At 41.5% G+C, this 22,685-nt stretch overlaps 1 protein-coding gene across 4 annotated transcripts in view; it reads right to left on the minus strand.

Annotated features, from left to right (window-relative positions):
• cntfr (ciliary neurotrophic factor receptor) overlaps positions 1-22,685 on the minus strand; it is a 204,246-nt gene that overhangs the window by 5,574 nt on the left and 175,987 nt on the right. For 3 of the 4 annotated variants that reach the window (XM_026298385.1, XM_026298387.1, XM_026298384.1), the window contains 3 exons: positions 10,067-10,171; positions 4,066-4,134; positions 3,728-3,845 (listed from right to left, as the gene is read on the minus strand). In XM_026298385.1, the coding sequence (XP_026154170.1) occupies positions 3,728-3,845; positions 4,066-4,134; positions 10,067-10,171 (292 nt within the window). The remainder of the gene's footprint in view (positions 1-3,727; positions 3,846-4,065; positions 4,135-10,066; positions 10,172-22,685) is intronic. The other variant, XM_026298388.2, reaches the window with a different exon arrangement.

Raw genomic sequence — 22,685 nt, forward strand, 5'->3', positions numbered from 1 at the left:
TGTGACTGAAAATGTTCTAGACATGACAAGGTTACATAATTCATTCTGCACCACTTACTCTGACACATCATGGCCATTCACTACTATTTTCAAAGCTACTTTAAGAAGCCATTTCTTTTATGAATGAATGTGTCCCAAAAATATTTTTTGTCAGCAATTTTGCTTTTTTGTCTGGCATTTAATCTGATGTTTTATTATTAAACCAGGTGGATGTTTCTTCGTTCTCCACTGCCTTTACTTCAAAGTCCAGGTAGATACCAAAACGTAAAGAACTCGTCTATCCTGATCATCATTTTACTGATATGAACAAAGCACTTCAGTCACTGAATGGATGCAACCAGTCATCCAGCAAGTAACATCTGTGAAGAAGGCAGCAGGCCAGAAAAAGAGATGGGTAGAAAGTGTAAGGTGACAAAAGGTAAGAGTGAGTGTGATCGATCAATAAAAAGAGCAATAGGAAAAGTGAGAAAAGAAAAGAAAGAAATGGAGAGAGAGACCTAGAGGCAAAACAGAGGGATAGGGAAAGAGAGAACAGAAGAGGGAGACAGAGGAGGGAAGCAGAGAAGTGGCAGCTGGATCGAGAACAGGCATGAGGAGAATCCCAATAACCTCCTGTTCTTCCTGCGAGAACAAGAATAATACACTGTGTGCTGACTGAGTTTTTATGTGTGTCGGTGTGTGTGTTTGTACGCTGCATGTTATCAGAGGCCATGCGTCTTTGTGTGTGTACACTGCATGTTATCAGAGGGAGGTATGCTGATTGTGTATATATGGTTGTGTGTGTGTTTGTGTGTGTGTGTGTGTGTGTGTTGGGCGAGGGAAGAGTGTGTGTACTGTTTAGCATGTGCCTGTGTGTTTCTAGACGTTTATGAGCTCATTCAGTGCTGGCTTTTTAATTATCAGTGTGCAGTGCTGCTCACCAGCAACAGGAGGCACTGTTGTACTGTAAAACTGAGAAATTTCAATGGACAACAAAAACAGAGAGAAAGACAGGTAGGCAGACAGAATTTCTTCTTCGAAAGACTGAAAGTTACAGTTTAAACAATTTTCTTCCTTTTGCCTCGAACCTTGAACCTAAAGATGTAGATTTCATGTTGTACAGTTAAAGAGTAAACACCTTGTTGACTTCATAAATATGGGGGCATGTATAGGTCTGGTTTTAGAAATGAGTCAGAGGTCAGGAATTCTGTGCATATGTGTTGTATTATTACTGAACTAACACCAATACAATAAAATATAGATTACATCCATGACTCAGATTTGGAAGCTCCTCCCAGGGTGAGCACTGTGAGACAGTTTCTGTCAATCAGACAGTTAGAGCTGTAGCCTTAAAGGCAAAACCCAGAACAAAATCACTCCATCAGTTCAGCTGTTCATACAGCTTGAACAGTATGAAATACATGTACTTGAATGTATCAGTTTCTTAAATTCAGAGCATCTCTCATGAGAAACATTCAAGGAATAGTTTGACACCTGTTTTGTCTCCTGTGTGTTTGTGGAGTCTGTCTTCTTCCATTTTTTCCGATTAAATAGCTTTTTCTTGGGAGTGTTTCGTTATCTGTTTCAGGGGTCTAAGGACAGAGGGTACCATATGCTCGACAGACTGTAAAGCCGCTTGAGACGAGTTTGTGATTTGATATACTGGCCTATATGAATTAATTTGAAGTTAACTTGACGTTTTGGGAACTATAGTTATTTGCTTTTAGATAGTTAGACAAGTCTTCCTTTTCCACTCTCATATTTGTCTGTTGGGTATAAAGCTACAGCCAGCAGCCTGTTAACATAGCATAGCATAAACAACTATGTCATGTCTCATTTGTTGATTTGTATGAAGTATAGAAACAAGTATTGTTCTAATGGGAGACTATGAGAGAGACTATTTTCTCGCCAGGTGCTGTTACTTCCTGAGGTTTGAAATTTATTGTGATACTGCCAGGCACCCAGTGGAAATTACAGCAAGTCCCTGCATCTGGCCAAGAAACAGTCTGAAACATGATGTCCCTTAAAACCACTTTGGTTTTAAAGATTAAACATATGACAAATGAATTTTCCAAAATGTCTATAGCTTTAAAGCTGGACAGTTAAGTGGAAAGTATTAAGGTAGATTTCAGTGGAAATTATATTGTTTTTAGATTACACAGCGCTTAGTACTTACACGATATGCATGACACACACATAGTGGTATTTTATAATCCAGTGATGATGCCAACACAAACAACATAATGTAGGGAGAGCTTACAGGCTGTGGTCAGAGGTGAAAGAAACTCAAAGGTTTCAGCCTTTTAAAATGAGTTAAGCAGAAACAGAAATCATCTTTATTCACAGTATTTTGAGGTGAATTTGAATATTATAGTATTCACTAGCCTGACATGCAACCGGTGTTGTAAATAAGTACTCATACGTTAGCAAGACCACATCAGAAGTACAAAGTAGATGGTGTAATTCGCTCAATACAGTACATATAACTTTTACTTATTCAAAATGTATCCAGCTGTCAGCGCTTTGCCATTCCAGTGTGGTTGCAGAGATGTGTACAAAAGCGTGTTCAGACCTAAAATGGATGTCTTGTTGTTCAGGGATCATCAGTGGGTTGAGAGATTTCGATTTGACAAGCGAGCCATCCTTGATCTTTACCACATGCTGAAAGAGTGCCAACTAGATAATTCCCAGAGATAGCTTTGTCCTTGTGTGTGTGTGTGTGTGTGTGTGTGTGTGTGTGTGTGTGCGTGCGTGCCTGTGTGTGTGCGCAGCGGAAACACAAACTATAATAATAATCACTGACGATTTTCATGTTGAATTATCAATTCTCATGCATTAAAGAACTTGTAAAATGTAGCCTTGTTCAACTGTAAGTGGGCCAATTTGAAGCTGAACGAGAGACGTGAGCATTTTTTAAAAGATGGCACAGTTTTTCCCTGAGGCAGCGTGCAGGCACTCAGGTTGATATGTGTTGATTTGTCTGGAGGCTGCTGGATCTTATAGCTTAAGCTGCGATAAAAGTTCAAGGCTATCAAACGCTTATAGTGTACTCAATTTAATGATAAAGAAAGTTATTAACCAAACTTAATTTCATACCTAACTGGTCCAGGAAATTTATTGTGTGACAGCCATGGACATAAAGAACAATGTTAAAAAAAATTATAGGAATATTATATCATCTTTATAAAGATTTCTCCAGCTGATGGCCTATAAGAATGATAAAAACCAAACAGTACTATAGATATTTCTGCACTCATACAGGCACACACTCACTGTAAGCCCTTGGTCACTATCTCTTTTATCTTTTTCTCTTTTAACTTGTCAACTTGCATATTTGGGGAATTAATGAGAGTATCATTAATTATTCATGACAGCCATCTCAATAAATGCCTGGAAAACTAATGACATTTCCATCAGCCACAGCACTACCTTGTGTCTCACTAAATAGAGGCCATGAAGATGGTAAACTTCATATTTGCTATATTTGAGTATTAGTTCTACTATTTAGCTCTAAGTAATTTCTTGCAAATGTACAGTCAGAGCTGCAAACGTGGATGTTATTTCTTGTTTCATTATATCTCAATGCATGACTGACTGACTGTGATAGAATCAGCAAGTTGTTGTTGGTGTTGTTGTTAAGGTTAAAGAGTACAGGTCTGTCCGCCAATTACTTTCTCTGCAAACACGTACATTTTGAAATTTTTGAACCTGTACATCTTAATTAAGACTCTAAGGCAGCAAAACATACCAATAGGATCCACTTCAGTTGTGGAGGTGATCGGCAGGGGATCTTCAATCCAGGGTGTAGCGTGGACAGCAACGCTCCAGTCACTCCATGTTCCGATCTCCGTGTCCTTGGCAGCCACCTGTTGAACACAATGACAGCAGAAAGTATTCAGTAAATTACAATCATTCATCAGTAAATGTAATCAGAACTTTATCACCACAAATTTAATTACTTATGTATTATTTATACAATATGTATTGATTTACAATTCTGATGTCTGCCATGTTGCATATAGCATTCTCAAGTGCCAAAGTACCATTTTCACTTGTCTTTGTTGACTAGTAAGGTCACTTTCTTACCTGGATGATGTATTCCTTCCCAGCATAGGCATCCGTGATGGTGTGGGAGGTGCTGTCAGATAACTCCACCTAAAAAGCCAATAGAAGAAAGCAGGTGGTCAGTGCGGATCAGCAACATCTATTTTTAAAGTTAACACACAGAATTTGTATGACCATACACAAATTTCTGAATAGGATCTATGGCTCTAGGGATACAAAATGTTTCAATATCATGAATTATGAAGGTTCTCAGCTAAAAAAAGGTACTTATGAGGTCTTAAGTCAACTTTGGGTCTGGATGTCCTGTCCTTCTACCCATAGCTCTACCCATAAATTATGTGCTCAGTATAGCAATCTCAGCTTGGGCCTTTAATGTTTTATGGTGTGTAGATTCAGCTGTGCCATACAGTATACAATTTTTATTCATTGCTCATTTATTTACAATACACCTTTCATCATTACTCTGTGCATAGGTCACACCTGTTGCTTTATCCTTGCATTGTTTTGCTGTTCACTGTTGCACAGATTGTACCTCCATACCCCTGGAAGCCTCCACACTCCACACATACCACTCAGGCATGCATGCAAAATACCAGCGACATAATTGATGATTATACCAGAAAGCTCTGGCATCGATGCCACATAATTTTATAACACAATATAATAGATGCCAACATTTGAAAGTATTTTGTGCACACTTTAATTTGCAGAGCCCAACAGAATGTACTAAATGTTTGAGTCACGGGGTGTGCATGAGAGGATGATTTGCTGCTTCCCTGTAATTTATGGTTAGTACTGTGTGTGTGTGTGTGTGTGTGTGTGTGTGTGTGTGTGCCCCCGCACGGTTACTTCCCATTGCCCTGCGTCTGAAAGACCAAAGGACATTAGGGAAAAAGGAGGATACTCCCTTTTCTACTCCTGAAGCTGTATTAAATGATTTAGTGACATGTCTGTTGTCTTCACACACCTAAACTTCAACTATACACACACAGAGCTACGTGATTTGGGCTGAATTTAGAGCTGGAGGTTACCTGAAATCCTTCATTGTGGTAGGATCTCCATTGTTTTAGTCAGAAAAAAAATCACAATATGTGGCAGCTAAGGTTCAGTGTGAATATTAATGAATTACATGAGCTTTTAACAGAAGCGCTAAAATTCAGCAGAGGTTGTGTCCTGCTACTGAATGCACATAAGGAAAACATTGCATAATGAAAAAATTAACCAAGAATGGAGGGATCAGATAGTTTGGCCTTTGATTTCTCTTCATAATAATATATTACTGACGGAAGTATCAGGATATCAAAATAAAACCAGTTTGTAATAAAACAGAATTATCCTTTATATAGTCTTGTGCTCACCAGCTACTGAGAACAGTCTGTAATTTTATCAAAAATCCCTCACACCACCATATAATTTTTTGCCAACCACCAGCCATAGCCAAGGCTCAGATCAGAGTTTCCCTTTTAGATCTTCAGGATGTGCAAATCTGCAGTCGATCAGACAAATGACCCGTTCATCCATCCCCAGCATGCTTCCTGTGTCTTCCTGTAATCTCTCTCTCATCACTCATCCTCTCTCTAAAGTTGACCCTTCTTTTTTCGACATCGTCTTGATCTTCATAGCCTTTCTCTATCTGCTCTAAGTCTTTATGTTCCAGCTGAGTACTGTGTGTTCAGTATGTGTGGATATAATTCAGTAACTGTAGTGCGTGTGCATGTGGGTGTTTGCATACTAATTTCTGCAGTGTGCAAACTTCTGCCATACACCTGGATCTGTGTGATTCTGTTTTCTCAGGTAAATCTGTGCATGTGTCTATATTATATTTTTGTGTTTTTGCTGTGTGTGGCTATGTTTCTGCTTGCACTCGCACAACAGTCTGTGAAAATATGCCTCTTTATTTTATTTTTTTTGTTTCTTTGCACTCGCATGTTTGTACATCAGCTGTACTGTTTGTTTTGCAAGGCTGAACTGAAACTGGTGCATGTGCGGTGTGCACACGTGAATTAAGTACATGTAAGTACATGTGTAAGACTGAAAGAGTATGTGGAGTTAACAGCTTGCAGACAAACATTTCCAGAGAGATGGGTGTGCTGCTGTGTTAAGAGCACCACTTAATACCATGTAGTACAGGGGACGGCGGTAAGAATGAGGGAGGGAATAGAAAGAGGTAGATAGATGGAAAGAGGAGATGCATTTCGGAGAGGCTGATGCCAAAAACACGGATCATTCACACTGCAAGACCAAGCCTGTGTGTTGTGGCAGGGGTACCTGTTGCTCTGTCTGTGTGTGTGTGTGTGTAATCTGTTTCATATGCATCTGCAAGTCTGATCTGCTTCCATCTCAGCTGTTTAGACCTGTAAAGTAAACAATTCTCACACGGTCTTCATAAAAAAATTTAACTGCAAACAGGAGAATGCATTTCTGCATATGAAAGAAAATACACCCGCACAAAGGAAAACAAGTATAACCACAAAAAGAAACTTTGCCACCCTAACACCTATCCTACCATAATCATGTCCAATGACTGTGGGTTACAATGTACTCACTGAACTAAAAATATGCTAATAAAGATTTTAACCAAATGGACTGAAAGCAAAATGGTCTATTGTGAAAGTAATGATCACTAAATGTCTTCACTCTGGAGAAAGGTACTCGTGTGTGAGCGATGAAGAACACAGAGATGGAAGCCTGGTCTTGTTGCAGGAACCCACTTGGGAGGCAGTGCACCTGGCTCTTTTAACTGCTTTGAAAATAAAAATGCAAATGCATTGCTGCTTCCTCCCTAAACCAAAGTTCAACATCTTTACAATAAAACAATTGACATTTGAAACCACAAAAGCTGTGGTTTTCAGACCCAAGAGGCGCGTTATGTGGAATAAACATTTGACTTGGCTCAGGATTTAACAATTGCTATCAGGTTTCGCCAGCTAGCTTTTAGCTAGAACAAGAGCATTGTTGAAACACTTCTGATCAGCCATCTATCTGCTGCTGTAAGTAAACACAGGCACACTGACCAAACCTCTCCCTTTCCTTTGCTTAACAAGACTGCACATGCTACATACCTTGCCAGCTGTCAAGGCAATTCATTTTGATTTGTACTTACAAATCAACAGGTAGCTGCTGGATAATAATCCAATCCAACCTCTTCTAACTGGTTATCCAGTTTATGTTGTAACTTTAACAGCCTTGACAAGACAGATTTGTGTCTGTGTTTATTTAGAGCACCAGATTCTCCATCCGCCCTCTGTTGCGAGACTTATGAGGGTTTATTTCTAGCTTTATTCAAGAACTTGAGATCTTTCAGTTTGAGAGTGTAATTTATTGATTAGATGTTTGAATATTGCAATGCTCTCTCTCAAAACCCTGTCAAACAGTCCCCGCTTGTGCTCAGGTTTGCTCTGCTCATGCTCAAAATTGTAAATCTGCTCTCAGATATCAAGCAGCTTGGACAAATTTCCTGTGCTCACACGTAGCTCATCTTCCTCACAGTCACTGCAGCAGCACGCTCGTGAAACTTCTGCTCTCGCTCTTTTGAGCAACATCCCTGTTAAAACCCGCCAGCCAATAGAAAGCCAGGTATGGTGGTGACCAAACGATTGCAGCCAAGTAAAATTATACTCACAAAATAAAAGATATTTCTCTTAAAGAAAGGAATAAACCCCCCAAATTGCCTGCTTACTGGGCTGAAGAGGCAGACGTGTAATGGCTGAGAGGTGAGAAGACAGTGACAATTCCACTGTCATAAATTGTGACATTATGAAATCAAAAAATGACATTATAAAATGTAAGACTATGAAATGGGTTAGATTTGTAGGCAGAGATCAGTCAGAACAGTAAGGGAAATAAATGTTGATATAGGCTACTGTGGCATAAAAGTATTACTTTATGTTCAAATATACAACATGGGCTCTAGACTGTGGCAAAAATTATTATTTCAAAAGGTTTTGGTGGTCAAGATACAATATTTACTCAGATTCTAGTAGTGAAAAACACAAGCCTAGAAATTCACCCTCACACTACCAACTACACTACACACACACACACACACACACGGCTTGGTGCTACAATACACACACATGCACACACTCCACAAGAGCCTCTACACAAATCCAGACAATGAGAGGGGCAGAGAGAGGAAATGTGAACATTCCTTAGGGATTGCATAAGGAACTGTGAGGAAAAAAAAGAACATTTGCTTTTCACACATCCCGTTTTCTCTCCTCTCATCTCCCTACACTTCATCACTCCTATAGCGTCCATTCTCATGCCATTTTTAATCATTTCACCGCTACTCTTTCCCGTGATATATTCTATCTTGGACTTGTCTTTACAGTTGCAGAAAGTTCTAACAACTCTTCCACTCGGCTGAATACAGTTTCACCTCATTTTAACTCCTAAAACTAAACATTCATCCGTAGATGCACAGATGTACTGTAGGTCAGAAGTGAAAATGAGCAGAACAGTTCGAGAGTGAAAGAAAACAGGAAAAATGGTTAAAGGAACTGACTGGTAGGAAAAAGTGAAGAGGCTGTGAAAAAAAAGAAAAAAAAACAGAGACTGTCATGGAAAGCAAAAGAGAGAAAACATGGAGAGAGAGGGAGACATGGGGAGAATTGGCGTCCGTGGTCAGATCTAATCCAGTGAGCATGTCTGTTGTCCTGGAAAGGAAACCCAATTATATGGCACTTCCAATGGCCCGATGGCGCTCTCAGTGTGTGTGTGTGTGTGTGCCCTGAGAAGGTTGGTCTCATTAGGTTGATTGACAGCTCCCATTTTTCCGCCACGCTCTCCTCTCATTTGAGAATGAGTACACACACACACACACACACGCACACACCCACTCACACGCACAAAAAATGCCAGGTCCAGGGGTAATTTGTCAGACAGTATTTCTCTCTTTGAAGCCCCAATCTCCATAGCAGCAATTACTGTAAAAGGAAGCTAAACCCCCCAGCCAATTGAAAATCCCGAACTAGACCTTGCATGTGGTAGTTTCAACAGCACAGCAGTAGAGGAGGTGGTTCTACATTAACTCTAGTTTAACCTGTCATGCTGACATGTCAAAAATGTCAAACATTAAGACATCATGAAAGAGAGAAAAAAACAATTAACATCAGTATTCACCCCCTTACTCCTTACCCTTCTGTAACAAGTCTCTTGTCAAATTGAGCACCACTCTTGTCAAAATGTTTTTCTTTGCTTATAGATCTTTCTGACGGTTTGGATGCATTTTACTGCTGCACTGATTTTAAGGCAACTGTCACAAATTTTTTTTTTTTTTTTAAATCATCAGAACACTGCAAATGACTTTTCAAAATCTCAAGCTTACCGACTCACATTCACTACTATATACATATACAAAGCAGGCCCTACAATAAATTGCCTTGCTCATGGACTCAGGAAATATCTGTTTACCAGGACTCCATCTGAGCTGCTGCTCTGTCATTGTTTCAGATAAGGGTAATTTATCATTGGCAATGAAGTCCTAAGAAAATTAGGTGTTGGACTTGTTATTTTGAACTGAACTCTTTCATCAAGGTGATTCTAAATAGCCCTTAGGTGTGAATGTAAGAGTGAATGTTTGTGTCTATGTGTCAGCCCTGGGATAGACTGGTGGCCTGTCCAAGGTGTACCCCCAGCGATGCTCTACAGTATAAATAATGGGTGGATCTTTAAGTTTTTAAAAAAAATATTATTAATGTGGTACACCCCAAAATGGTGTAACTACTTTTGTATTATTTACATAATTTGTTTTTCTGTATTTTATGAATAGACAGTAATGCACCCGTAGGTACAGCATGTTACAACACCCCGGGCAGATGGGTGGTGAAGATACCAAATTGTTTGGTAATAATTAGTAGTTAACATTAACGTAATCAAAGAAAGCAGCATTAGGTAGGAACCATTGGGATGGGAGCATTTGCGCCAGGAATGTCTTAGAGGGGGACCTCCTGCTCCGGCCTCATAGACAATCTGGAAAGTGAATTGGACGCTCCGTTTCCTTATTGCTGCTACATTTCACCTGTGTTTTCCAGTGTTTTCCAGACTCAGATATTTGTTGCGTCGTCACCATTTTGGGACCCGTAACAAACTGTGGGGGCTCGTCCAGGCTCAGCTTCCACCAGACCTGTTGGAGGGAGCAGATCCAGTTTTACCAGAACCATAAGGCCAACGTGCAACAACAGGCTTGCAATCAAGACAGTAGCCAGTGGGTGTCTGCAAGGGGAGATCGGGATTTGACAAGATTCTTTACTCCACCAAAAGAACTGCACAGCTACCTCTTTACACCAAGCACAACATGTCCACCACACGCAAAGAACTGTTATGGTGTATTAAAAAGAACTTGTACAAGCTCTTGGGCAATGAGGCCTACCAGCTTGCAAGAGACGTTGCTACTGACAGTCAACATACAGATGATTTAGAGTCCACTGACGAAGAAGGTTGTGTGGACTACATCCTTAAATACATGCAATCTGACACATTACTGAAATCTGAAGATGAAGGGATCAGCCAGCTGTTGATGTTGAATGACCTGGTGTATAGTGTGATTGAAAACCGTGATATAGTTACTGTTGTAGATGGGGTAACACAGGCACAAGAAGCGTCCACTTACATCCCACCAACAAAGAGAGCAGATCTTGACACACGTTCAGTAACTAGACCATCCACATCAGTGATTGGCCCCACGTTAGTCACTACCACCCCAGAACATATCACACAACAACATAATCATTTCAGTGCAGACAACACTGACACCCAAGCTGTAGGGCAGTTCCACACGGTGCACAATGAGCTAATTAAGTCAAAGGGGTGTAAGGGTGTAACTAGCTCAGCAGCAGAAATGCATTACCAGTCACCAGAGTCAACTTTACACTCACCGCTACAGCAGGCTCAGTCACAAGTAGCTTCAGAGAGGGTGGTCTCCCTAAAGGACCTCTCCTATCTTCAGAGGAGGGAATTTAAGATACATGGGGGGGGGGGAATTGGAGCCCAGAGCTCAGACATAACATATAGTAGTATTTCTAAGCAGATAGATGAGGGACTCATGGAGGGTATCACAGAGGCAGAAGTAATTCGGGGAGTACTGAGAATTATCAAACCAGGCACCTTCAAGGACATGCTTATCCACAAGGATGAAATCTCAATCAGAGAGCTTAAAGGATTTCTCAGATCTCATCTTGGGGAAAAGGTCAGTACAGAGCTGTTCCAGGAACTCATGTGTGCCAAGCAAAATGAACACGAACCTCCGCAGAAGTTCCTGTACCGTATGATAGGACTTAAACAAAAGATCCTGTTTCAGTCAAAGCAGGGCAACATGGACATTTGTTATGACCCCAGAACTGTCCAGGAGGTGTTCCTCCACACCATCTACCAGGGCTTAGGGTCAAAACACACCAACATCAGACAGCAATTGAGACCCTTCCTCTCAAACAGTGATGTCACAGATGAAGAAATTCTCAGCCAAGTTGGGAAAATAATTAGCGATGAAAATGAACATCAGCGTAGACTAGGCTACTGTTCCAAACAGAAAATAACACATGCACATTATGTCCAGGTGGATGATGGGGAGCAGGCTGTTAACAAAATAGAAAGTCAAACAATCCAACAACTCAGTGCCCAAATAGAGACTCTCACGAACATGGTAGCAGCTCTAATGGATCAACAGACAACAGCCACCCACTCAAAAACTGTGTATGCCGGGTCACCAAAACACTCTTAGACCCCTTAGCCACTTCCCTTTAGTTCAGTCCGATTCCCACCTAACCAGCATAGCTCCAGATGTATTGCAGATTGTCAATAGTTCTCTTCAGTCAGGGCAGTTTCCCCAGGCCTTAAAAACTGCTGTTATAAAACCTCTTCTTAAAAAGCCTAATCTAGATGCTTCAGCAGTAAGTAACTACAGGCCAATATCAAATCTTCCATTTTTGGGAAAAATAATTGAAAAAGTAGTTTCTCAACAAATTCACAGATTTATGGTGCAAAACAATCTTTTTAATGCACTTCAGTCTGGATTTCGCGCACACCACAGCACCGAGACTGCACTTATTAAAATTTTAAATGATTTACATTTAAATGATGAATCCAAAACCTCTGTTTTAGTACTACTGGATCTCAGTGCTGCATTTGACACAGTTGATCATGATGTGCTGCTTGATAGACTAGAAGCGTGGGTGGGAGTTACTGGCTCAGTGTTAAATTGGCTAAAATCTTACTTACAAGATAGAGACTATTTTGTCTCACTTGGTAACTATGAGTCTGAGCGAACAAAAATTAAATGTGGGGTTCCTCAGGGGTCTATTCTTGGTCCTCTCTTATTCAATATCTACATGCTGCCCCTTGCTCAGATTATGGAATACTACAACATTGACTACCATACCTATGCAGATGACACCCAACTTTATATATCAGTATCATCTCATGATTATAGTCCTCTAATTTCATTATGTGAGTGTATTAATCAAGTCAAAGAATGGATGCGCCAGAATTTTCTCCAGCTCAATACAGACAAGACAGAAGTGATTGTTTTTGGCCCCAAAAATGAAAGGTCAAAGGTCATTGCTCACCTTGACTCCATGTCATTGAAAGCTACAAATCAAGCCAGAAACCTTGGTGTAATCATTGACTCAGACCTGAATTTTAACAACCACATAAAATCCATCACTAAATCTTCCTGTTACCACCTGAAAAACATTGCTAGAATAAAAGGTTTTCTGTCTACACAAGATGCAGAAAAACTTGTTCACGCATTTATCTTCAGTAGGTTAGATTATTGTAATGGCTTGTTCACAGGTCTTAGCAAAAAGTCAATCAGGCAGCTGCAGCTAATCCGGAATGCTGCTGCCAGAGTCCTTACAAACACCAAGAAACTGGACCATATCACACCAGTTCTCAGATCACTACACTGGCTTCCCGTTAGTCAAAGGATAGATTTTAAAATCTTATTGCTAGTTTATAAAGCACTAAATGGTTGTGGACCAAAATATATCCAAGATATATTAGTTCCCTATGAGGTTTCCAGACCCCTCAGGTCATCTGGGACAGGTCTATTGTGTGTTCCCAGAACCAGAACCAAACAAAGTGAAGCAGCATTCAGTCACTATGCTCCTCACTTGTGGAACAAACTTCCTGAACACCTGAGGTCTGCTCAAACTGTCAGCTCATTCAAATCAGGACTGAAAACTCTGTTGTTTACTGCTGCCTTCGAATAATTGTTCATCTGTGTTTTCTTAATGTGCTTTTATGTTTTATTTTATTTTAATTTACTTTACTTGATTTAAATTTATTTTATGTTAAATGTCTTTATTTTTAAATGCTCTTTTCAATGCTTTTAATGTAATTATACGCCTTGTAAAGCACTTTGAATTGCGTAGTGTATGAAAGGTGCTATACAAATAAATTTGCCTTTGCCCCTATCGTGAGGAAAAGTCAAAGGTCCAGTTGTGCTAACTGTGCCCAGCAAGGACTTGGGAACTGTGATCACTGCTTTGTATGTGGAGAAGCAGGTCATCGAGCAGTGGGCTGCTTAAAAAGATCCCAGCAGCCGGGAAATGGGAAACGGCCTCTGTTGAGGGACGACCAGAGACCGTTCCACAAGTCCAGTCCCGCACAGTAAACCCAAAACACAAGCAACAACACCCACAGTGTAAGAATCAAGGTAACAAAGACAAAAAGTCACAATCTCAAGAGACAAAAGTAACCTCTGAAAATTCCCCTTGTACAGCACGTTTGATTGGCAAGATGAGTCTGCTCAAATGTTTTATTGGAGGCTATGCAGCAACAGTCCTGTTTGATACTGGCTCGCAAGTCAGCATCATTGACAAATCATGGAGAGAGACTTTCATCCCCAGTCACATGGTGAGGTCCCTGGATGAGCTCTTAGACCCCGGAGAAAATCTAGATCTCTGTGCTGCAAACGGACAGCCTATCCCGTATGATGGGTGGGTCGAGTTAACAGTCAATCTGGCAGGAAATGACAACCCCAATCTTACCATCCAGGCCCCCTTTTTGGTCAGTCAACTTCCCCTCCCCCAGCCCTTACTGGGGGCTAATGTGCTCCAAGAGATGATTAATCGACAAGAATCTGTTGGGGAAGCACATGCCATTGTGATCAGTCTCCTCCATAGGGCTCTTGGCGTGGACGAAGAACAGGCAAGGACTATAGTGGGTTTCATTGAGACCCGGAAGACAACAAACTATAGTATGGCGACAGTAAGAGTGGGCAAAGAAAATGTTAGCATTCCAGCGGGAGAAAAGAGATACATACGGTGCAGAGTTCCACCTACCTTTAATGTGTCCAACAGGGTTGCCTTATATGAACCTCAGGAAGAGAATACAACTGTGGAACAGCTTGGTGTCGGGGAGGGTCTCCTAGAGATAAACAGCACTAAGTGGCCGTATGTCCGGATACCTGTTTCAAACCACACCAGACATGAAATCACCCTGCCAAAGAGAACTCCTTTGGGCACCATTCAACACATTGTCAAAGTCCTTGAGTTAGGCAAACCAGAGACACAACAAACATCACGGACTATGGCCGCAGGGGTTGAAGTCAATAAGACCACCGTCCTTAGCAACACCCCTCCTGAGCGCTGGCAACCCCCGGTGGACCTCAGGCACCTCAACTTGGAACAACAGCAGATAGTTGGGAACCTGCTACGGGAAGAGTCAGCAGCCTTTGCCCAGGATAGCCATGACATTGGATGTATCACTTCTCTTCAAATGACAGTCAAGCTCAAAGACGACATCCCTGTTCAAAAGGCGTATGCGTCCATCCCAAAGCCATTGTACAAAGAAGTTAAAGAGTACATCCAGGAATTGCTAGTGAAGGGATGGATTGTGAAATCACGGTCACCCTATGCTGCACCGGTTGTTTGTGTGCGGAAGAAAGATGGGTCACTCCGACTGTGTATCGACTACCGACTCCTCAACCAAAAGACTGTACCTGACCGCCATCCCCTGCCCCGTATACAGGACCTAAATGACTCATTAGGGGGATACAGTTGGTTTTCCATCTTAGATCAGGGAAAGCTTATCATCAAGGCTTCATTGCTGAAGGGTCCAGACATATGACTGCCTTTACCACCCCCTGGGGTTTATATGAATGGGTCAGGATACCCTTCGGGCTGTCCAATGCGCCAGCCGCCTTTCAAAGAAGCATGGAGGAAATGCTTGACACACTCAGGGATGAATGCTGCATTCCTTACCTGGATGATATCCTCTGCTTCTCCAGGAGCTTTGAAGAGCATGTGGAAGTGCTGCACAGGGTGTTCCAAGCTTTGCAGTGTCATGGAGTTAAATTGAGGCCAGAAAAGTGCGAATTTATTTCATAAGGAAGTCAGGTATGTGGGTCGGCTGGTCTCTGCAGAAGGAGTACGAGTGGATCGAGGCAGTGCAAGCACTGAGGAAGAAAACTCCACAGACACTAGGGGATGTTAGGAGGCTACTGGGTTTCCTGAGTTATTACAGGGCATATGTACAGGGTTTCTCAGGTATTGCAGGGCCACTGTACGAATTACTCCAAATAAAACCAAGCTCACATTCACCAAAGCTTTCCAAGGGGAAGACCAAAGGCCCACAGCTCCCCTCACGCACCCCGGTGGACTGGAATAGTGAGCATCAACAAATCCTTGAACGTTTGATAGACATCCTCACTAAACCACCAGTGTTAGCTTATCCCGACTTTGACCAACCCTTCATACTCCACACCGATGCCTCCCAACAGGGCCTCGGGGCAGTACTGTACCAGAACCAGGGTGGTATAATGAGAGTGATCGGCTATCGGTCCCGCACGTTGACACCAGCTGAGCGAAACTACCATCTACACAGTGGCAAGCTTGAGTTTTTAGCATTGAAGTGGGCAGTCTGTGACAAATTTAGAGATTATCTCTTTTATGCTCCCCATTTCATCGTTTACACAGACAACAACCCGCTGACTTATGTGATGAGCACTGTGAAGCTTAATGCAGTGGGCCATCGTTGGGTGGGTCAGCTTGCAGACTTCCACTTCGAAATCAGATATCGACCAGGCAAACTGAACATTGATGCCGACACCCTCTCTCGTTGTCCCCTTGATATCGATGCCTACATGACTCAGTGTTCGGAGAGACTCCCAGAGGAGGCAGTGCGAGCCACGTGGGAAGGGAGTAAAGCTGCCCAGCGGGAGGATGTAGCATGGGTGGCAGCCCTGAACATAATGACACAACAAAACACTCACACCAAGCCCATTTCACACATCAACCACAATGAGTTAGTGGACGAACAGCGGAGAGACCCAGCAATTGGAAAAATCTTGGAGTTAAAAGAGAAAAATATTGAGTTAACAGAGGACAGACGCAGAATGTTCGACAGGCCTACAAGAAAATTGTCGAGAGAGTGGAGCAAGCTACATTTGGATAATGGTCTCCTATATAGGAAAACCCTTGCTCGCAAACAGTTAGTTCTACCTACCATATACAGACAGACTGCTATCACCTACCTGCATGACAACATGGGGCATATTGGTGTTGAGAGAGTATTGGGCCTGGCAAGAGATCGGTTTTACTGGCCGTCTATGAAAAAGGATATTGAGGAGTACGTCACTAGGAAGTGCCGATGTATAAAACAGAAAAAACCAGCATCACATGACAAAGCACCCATTGGGAGTATGACATCAAGCGCACCTCTTGATCTTGTTTGCATAGATTTCCTCGACCTTGAGGCCAGTCGTGGTGGTTACGAGTACATCCTGGTGGTGGTTGACCATTTCACCAGATTCGCACAAGCATATCCCACCCGAAACAAGGCAGGCAAAACTGCAGCCGATAGGATCTTTAATGATTATATTCCTCGTTTTGGATATCCAGCTAGACTCCACCACGACCAGGGCCGGGAGTTTGAAAATGAATTGTTCAGGGCCCTCAGGCAGTTAGCTGGTGTGAATCATTCCAGGACCTCACCTTACCACCCACAAGGTAACCCGGCAGAGAGGTTCAACCGAACCGTGTTGCAAATGCTCAAGACTTTAAGTGAGAAAGAGAGAGATAATTGGAAGGATCACTTGCCTCATGTAATTCATGCATACAACTGCACCAGGCATGAGTCCACAGGCTACTCCCCATACTACTTGTTATATGGCAGACATCCTCATCTCCCGGTCGTCTTACTCTTTGGATTGATTGAGGAAGGGGACAAAGACACACCAAGTGGATATGCAGAAAAATGAGGAAAGAGAATGATTGAAGCATATAAGATAGCAAGCTTGAATAGTCAACAATCCAGTGCTAAGGGCAAGCACTACTATGACAAACGGAGTAGAGGAGTGACATTGTGGCCAGGCGATAGAGTACTAGTTCGTAACCTCGTCGAGAGAGGGGGTCCAAGCAAGCTAAAACCATACTGGGAAAAGACAATCTACATTGTCAAAGAACAGCTTGGGGATAACCCAGTTTACAAGGTCAGTCCTGAGGCGGGAGGTCGTCCGACTCGCACTCTCCACCGGAACTTATTACTCCAAGTCAATGACTTACCTGTTGAGCCATTAGACACTGCCAGTCCTGTCGGAAAACGCAAGAACTCCAGTAAATCAAGGGAACCCTTCAATGTCTCTAGACAGAGAAGATCAAGAAACAAGTGAGTCTGAGGATGAAGATACACCTCGCTACTGGCTGTGGTTCCCAAGGGGAGCTCCAAGGGAGGAATGTGACACACATCACCAAAATGAGTCCAGCGAGTTACAACACGATGTCAACCAGACTAACACCTACCTGGGAGAGGGTCCACTTGTCGAGTCAGGAGAAGTGAGAGAGACAGTTCTGGAGGAAGAACAAGGAAAACAAACTGAGAATGAGACTCAGTATTATGCACCTTCATCTCAGGGACAACAGGAGCTAACACAACCTGATGACCCACAACCACACGTCCAAGAACTCTGGCTTGAGACCCCGCCTGTGCTGAGGAGATCAACCAGGGAGAGACGACCTGGCCAGATGTTCACCTATAATTCCCTGGGTCAGCCCACATATCAACCACGCCTCATGGTCAGTGCTATAGGTGCTCAGCCCTTAGGTTACATTTACCACTGTCCAATGTCATGTTCTTACACATTTCACCCCACCACTACTCTTCCACCCACATACTTACCAACCACTTACCCTGCTCACTGTTACTGAGGAGTCTATGGGACAGAGACATTGATTGTGGAAAAAAAAAAAAAAAGAGACTTTATCAATAATGTTAATTTTTGGGTATTCCTTAACCGGTTGTGAGTTCAGTACTGTATGGTTGAGGGGCTCAATTGTTTTGGGAACGTTGTAGTAATTTCTAAAAGTGAGTGTCAGGAGCCACTTCTGTTTGTTGGGGAGTGTGTGGTACACCCCAAAATGGTGTAACCACTTTTGTATTATTTACATAATTTGTTTTTCTGTATTTTATGAATAGACAGTAATGCACCCGTATGTACAGCGTGTTACAACACCCCGGGCAGATGTGTGGTGAAGATACCAAATTGTTTGGTAATAATTAGTAGTTAACATTAACGTAATCAAAGAAAGCAGCATTAGGTAGGAACCATTGGGATGGGAGCATTTGCGCCAGGAATGTCTTAGAGGGGGACCTCCCGCTCCGGCCTCATAGACAATCTGGAAAGTGAATTGGACGCTCCGTTTCCTTATTGCTGCTACATTTCACCTGTGTTTTCCAGTGTTTTCCAGACTCAGATTTTTGTTGCGTCGTCACCATTTTGGGACCCGTAACATTAACATTATTGAAACTCAGTCATGACATGTAATTGGCTGTTAAATCATGCACTTTTTTGCCAATTAATTCCGAATCATAAGACAAATAACAAATACCTCTAATTTTTATAGAAGCCTGGGTGTGATAATTCATTTGGTGTGTACCATCATATCTCATGAAGTTGTCAGTTCTGGCAGAGGAAGATGAAGAAAAATCATGAATCAAAGCAGCTATCTAGAGTATGGTGAACAGTGGGAAATGCTGGCACCTCTCTTATTTGAATGTCACAAAGCCTCAAATCGAATCCTCGCTCACTCAAAACAACAAACTGCACACTGATACAATGATAACAGCTGAAGCTGACAGGACATGATGAGTGCTGAAACTGCCATAGACCAGTTGAAACACTCTTCAGTGATGACAGCTGCGCTGCTCAATGGCAGCTGGCCTTGCTCATTGGAAGTTGCTGCCTTTGGGCAATAAAGTTGTTCATAAATGCCTTAAGAAAGTATGGCTGCACACACAGACTTTTCAAGATATGCAGTTTTTTATATTAAACAATTTCAGGAAGCCAAAAAAAAAAACAAAAAAAACCCAAAAAACAGCAAATCAAGCTTTGGTAACTTCCATGTTTTCTTTGTTGGGTGCTATGTTGACTCTATCAGAACTCATTGGCCATGAGACAAAAGCCCTAAGACGATGTCAGTGTGGTGCATGTGCATCTACTGGCACATAGGAGTGTGTATGACAGCTGACATGGTGATAAAGAAATCAATAGAGGCAGAGCAGATGAGAGGCCAGTTGCCTCATTCATCTTCATTCACCCTTATGCAGTTAGACCTTCAAAGAAAAGCATATAGAAAACATTGGGATACCACAATCTGAGAAAAGTAAGCATAAGCAGAATAAGCTATTTCTTCCATATGTGGTTTAACTCAAGTGTGCTTAACAGAAAGAGCAACTGCTTTATGTAGGCCTCTCTTTTCTGTCACTTTTTATATTTTCTTCTACCCTTTTAGCTGCTTTCTTATAATTCCATACATGTGTTTTTTTTTTTCTTACTGCCTTTATGGATAATACAATGAAAAGAAAAAATCTGATTTTGCAAAAGAATCCACTGTATATTTCTATTTCTGTCAAAAGTAAACAAAGAGCCAACAGACTGTGCAATTTGTAAAACTGTATCAGATCCACAATGCATTTCTCTGTGTATATGTTTGTGCAGCTATAAAGAATAAAATTCAAATTTAATGTATTTTGACAGCAGAAGTAAATGATGATGACTTTCTTATGTGACAATGCTGCATCTGCACTGTGTGTGTGTGTGTGTGTGTGTGTGAGATGGCTTTTGATAAATGATCTGTCTATGGCAGTGTCCTTAAGATAGGATGTTTTCCACAAATAAGGTCTAAACATTTATCATTTGCAGCCATAGATACAAATGGGTGGCTTCAGGGATAGATGGTTAGATAGCTGACGTAATGCATGGATGGAGGGATAAATGACTAGATGGACAAACGCATAAGTGGATGATGGTAAAAAATTGTGCATAGCTGAGAGAGGGCAAAGTGTCAGCTAGTGTTAGAGTGGGATGGGAAGGTGAAAATGAAATGAAAATGAACCAAATAGGTAGGGCTGGTAGGGATATAAAGACAGTGAGAAAGAGGAAGGAAAAAAGTGAAAATGAAGGAAAAGTGGAGAGAATCAGAGCCACTGCTTGATGTTCAATGTCGGACTGACTGGAATAACCTCAAATCCAGTGTCAATCTCTGCTTCCTTTGCCATGATGCACAGAAAATGTTAATGCACAAACATGCAGAAATACAGTACATCTGTGTGAATCTATTTACCATCTCTCTCTCACACACACAAACACAGAGCTCCTGACTCACTATTGATTTATCTAAGTGCTCAAAGGATAAGAGAGATTTTTGGCAAACACAGAGAGAAATCGGAGGAGACTGATAGCAAAGTACAACACTACTGAAGAAGGGAAAAGAAGGGGAGAGCGAAGGAAGGACATTGAAAAAAGAGATGACAAGAGGGAGAAAAGGCGACAAAGAAAGTGAGGTGAGGGCTGAGTGAGGGAGATGGATGAAAGAGGGAGGATGCAGCCTGTCAGAGAGGAGGACAAAGGGGAAAAATGTTATATAAATGAATGAGAGGCTAAGGCTGTATTGGTCAAGAAGACTAAATTAAAGTATGTAAGTCCACTTCTCCTCTCTACTTCAGCTGTGGACTTATTGTGTCCCCCTATGTGTTTGTGCCTCTTACATGATTAAAATTTTATTTCGTACTGTTATTAATTTTCTGCCCTCTACCTTGTCTGTATGTAAGTGTGGGTATGACAACGCACAGGCAGCCTGTAGGTGGGTAATTACATGCAGATATACAGAGAGTGTCTTTGTATTAGTTACAAAAAGCAATTCTTAGCCTTCTTATCTTACAACAAATGAAAACGCTTCTGGTATATAAGATTGTTTCCAACTTCCTTCAATAATTTTGCTAATAAGAAAGAAAAAGGTTGGCTACACTACAATTTAGAAAAACAACAGTGATTGTACAAAATTCATGAAACACAATCACTGGCCCTGAAAGCAAGTTGAATATATCTCCCTGCTCAGGCAGACTTTCACTTATGAGAATTTTTGCTATATTAGAAATTAGTAATGAGATTTCTTACAGTGTGATCTTGTGCAAAATATCTGTTATCGTAATACTGACTTTACCACATGTACACTTGTGTATCCATGTAATACTTGCATTTGCATGAGCATTAATCTTTTGCAATTTGAGGAGCAAGAATGCACATGTGTATGAGCATGTTTGTGTATATGTATTAATTTATATGCATACCAGCATTTAAGATTGTACACGCTGCTGTAAGTGTTGTAGATGTGCATGTGCGTGTGTTCATTTCTGTGTGACTATGCGCACTTCTTTGCATGAGAGTGTGTGCATGAAAACTTGTGTGTTTTCAGTTGTCTGGAGTTCGGCGTCATCCCCAAAGGGCAGTTACAGTGTAGCAGATGTAGTTTCAAACCACAAAGAGGATATTGAGCAATCTGAAATTGTTCTTATCACAGTTACTGGACCATTGCTTTAATTGCTGTGAGGGTTTGCGTTCACATCTCAGCGAAGCTAGCGTGAGAGTGGGAAGGAAATATTGCTTCAGAAGGCAGGAGGGAAACAGAAGCATTCACAGGCCATTTAAAGGCATACAGATGTGCTGTAGTTTCATGTGTTGAGTCTTTAGCATCTTTTATAATTAACTCTAACTTACTAGATTAGAATACAAACATAACACGCAAAGTGTCATGGAGAAATTCCCTGACTCAAGAGCTCCCCCTCTCTGCAAGTACAGCCTAAAGGAAAGATATTATCTGCTTTATAGAGTGGACGATAAGCATATTAATGGCTCAAATAACCCTGTTTGATTACTCACTTTAGTGCAAAACACTAATTGATTTGCATCAATCAAAACCTAGTAGTTATCGTATGGTGGCCAGGATGTGCAAGCTTGAAAAAGTAGACACTTTTAAGGAGTATTAATGTATGGAGGAAATAAGATAGCAGTGTATCATTGAACGTCCCCAAGCGATGAAGTCAAGACGCCACCATCAGACACTATTTGTGTGTGTTTCCTTTTACAGTAAATGTCTTGAGACTTAGCACGTTGAACCTCAGTTGCTATTTCCCCCCCCCCCAGAGCAGGGACTCCGTACTAGGCACCAATACAATAACAAAGATCAATAAATTTATTTCAACAACGGACATCCTGAAACAATTTATTTTTCTTTAAATAAAGATATGCACATGTGCTTTCTCCACAAGAACATGCCCACGTCTGTTAGATGATTTTTCTTTTATCTTGACAAACTTTGGATTTTAAGGACACATGGTCCCATTTCACTGTCTACAACATCATG

This window comes from Mastacembelus armatus, chromosome 12 (genome assembly GCF_900324485.2).
Source record: "Mastacembelus armatus chromosome 12, fMasArm1.2, whole genome shotgun sequence".
NCBI classification, from domain to species: Eukaryota; Metazoa; Chordata; class Actinopteri; order Synbranchiformes; family Mastacembelidae; genus Mastacembelus; species Mastacembelus armatus.